The sequence below is a fragment of the Pristiophorus japonicus genome, chromosome 20, assembly GCF_044704955.1.
Source record: "Pristiophorus japonicus isolate sPriJap1 chromosome 20, sPriJap1.hap1, whole genome shotgun sequence".
Taxonomy (NCBI): domain Eukaryota; kingdom Metazoa; phylum Chordata; class Chondrichthyes; family Pristiophoridae; genus Pristiophorus; species Pristiophorus japonicus.
The window spans coordinates 22,403,989-22,406,144 of NC_091996.1; the positions used below are offsets into that span (position 1 = coordinate 22,403,989).

The 2,156-nt window shown below is 48.6% G+C and overlaps 1 protein-coding gene across 1 annotated transcript; it reads left to right on the forward strand.

The window, feature by feature from the left end:
* The first annotated feature begins 817 nt into the window (after positions 1 to 817).
* LOC139232889 (ferritin heavy chain, oocyte isoform-like) lies at positions 818 to 1,513 on the forward strand. Its single transcript, XM_070863381.1, has one exon. The coding sequence runs from the start codon at positions 836 to 838 to the stop codon at positions 1,352 to 1,354; it is 519 nt and encodes a 172-aa protein (XP_070719482.1). The 5' UTR covers positions 818 to 835; the 3' UTR covers positions 1,355 to 1,513.
* The last annotated feature ends 643 nt before the right edge of the window (positions 1,514 to 2,156 follow it).

Below are 2,156 nucleotides of genomic sequence, written 5' to 3' on the forward strand. Positions count from 1 at the left end.
ACTGGTGCTCCCAAGGAATTGTGGGATCCCTTTGGACTCCAGGGGATGAGCCCTCTGGTGGTTGAACAAGATATTTACAGGTTTACATATATAAACAGAGTGGGAGGAGGCTTGTGTGGAGCATAAACATCAGCATAGACCAGTTGGTCTGCATGGCCTGTTTCTGTGCTGTATATTTTATGTAATTCTACATCATTAACACCATAAATAAAAATGCAAGTTAGGCTGCACGTTTAACCAGCTTTCAACATTTCCTCCTTTGGAGACAATAGAAAATAGCAAGGTGGAGACAACAAAGAGCTGGTTAACAATTGAGCATGTGGTCAAGGAGAGTAGCTTGTGAGGTTACAGGAAGAGGAGTACAGAAACTGAGGCATATAGACCAAGAAGGTCCCTGGCTCAATTCCTGGTTGATGCTGATCCCAACCAGGGTGGACTGGGGGAGTGAACAATTGGACCCAGCATCCATCAGAAAAGGCAGCAGACAAGTCAAGCAAGCCTGATTGTTATCCAATGTCCCCAAATGTATGTGGGTGGAACGGTGAGGATGGTGTCAGTTTAGTTTTAATGGCTTGAGATGGTTGAAGGCAAGAATTCTAGTCCATAATGAATGCACCTGTGAGTATGCTCACAAGTTTGGGAGTCAGAGTGAAAGGAGTGAGGGAGAGAGAGGGTGTTCCTGGTTCAACAGTGTTTGAACGGAACTTTCATTTCCTAGTTACTTTTTTAAAAAATCACCCATCCGCCCCCACTAGCGGCCGACTGCACAGTCACCTGCCATTACCACCCTGATTATATTAACCCGAGCCCTCCCCCTTTCCCTCCGCCGATCGCCATGAGCTCCCAGGTGCGACAGAATTACCACCCCGACTGCGAGGCCGCCATCAGCCGCCAGATCAATCTGGAGCTGTACGCGTCGTACGTCTACCTCTCCATGTCCTATTACTTTGATCGAGATGACATTGCATTGAAGAATTTTGCCAAATTCTTTCTCGAACAATCTTATGAAGAGCGCGACCATGCTGAGAAACTGATGAAACTACAGAACCAGCGAGGAGAGTGCATCTTACTGCAGGATATCAAGAAACCAGATCGTGATGAATGGGGAAGTGGCTTGGATGCAATGGTGTGTTCCCTGGAACTGGAGAAGAGTGTGAACCAATCGTTTTTAGAGTTGCATAAACTAGCTACAGACAGGAATGACCCACCTCTGTGTGACTTCCTGGATGAGCAGGTCAAGTCTATCAAGCTACTCGGAGACTATGTAACCAACTTGCGGAGATTGGGTGCTCCTGAAAACGGAATGGCTGAATACTTATTTGACAAGCACACCTTGGGTAAAGATAGCAGCTGAACACCTGAACTGCTGTCTATCCCTTGCTGCTTACAGCACTGTCTGTGAAGCTCAGTGCATGTTTAACTTATGTTTGTAGTCTGTCCAGTTTTCACTATCCCAATTATGTAATTGATTGTACCACCATAAACTTGACTGGGTTCTATTAAGCTGCATATCGGTGGATTTATTTAAGTGTACTTGTAAAAATGTAGAGCTGTTGACCATTTTGCCGTCTGGAGGAGGCAGAGGTCCCCCTCTATTTATTAGGGACTTGCCCTGGAGGGTGGTGCATGGGGCAGTCCCGTGTAATACATTTTTAAGTCGGTTCACGGGCTCCCAGGCCGCCTGCAATTTCTGCGGTCTGGAGGAGTCCGTGTTCCATGTTTGTATTGAATGTGTGAGGTTGCAGCCCCTGTTCCATTATTTGAAGGGGCTGCTCCTCAAATTCTGGTTGCACTTCAGTCCCACTCTCCTGATCTTTGGGCACCCTGTGCGGAGGGGAGCGGGTAGGTCCAAGAGCCTCCTCGTTGGACTGCTCCTGGGCACGGCCAAGGGTGCATTCAGCCGGTCCAGGCAGCGGGCGGTCGAGGGGGTCGTTCAGCCAGACTGTCTGCCTCTCTTCCGTGCTTACCTCCACGGACACCCTGGCTCGGATATGGAGCATGCGGTGTCCACCGGTACACTCATGGCCTTCCGCGAGAGGTAGGCGCCGGAGGGACTGGAGTGCATCATCACCCCCGGCAACAAAATTTTAATTTGATGTTTTTTGTCTAAAGTTTAATTTGTTTATTGTGCCGGTTTTAGTGCCCCCACTCCCCCT

Bases quoted from the DNA above. Each gene is read 5' to 3' on its own strand.
- LOC139232889 (XM_070863381.1), top strand. From the start codon at position 836: ATGAGCTCCCAGGTGCGACAGAATTACCACCCCGACTGCGAGGCCGCC.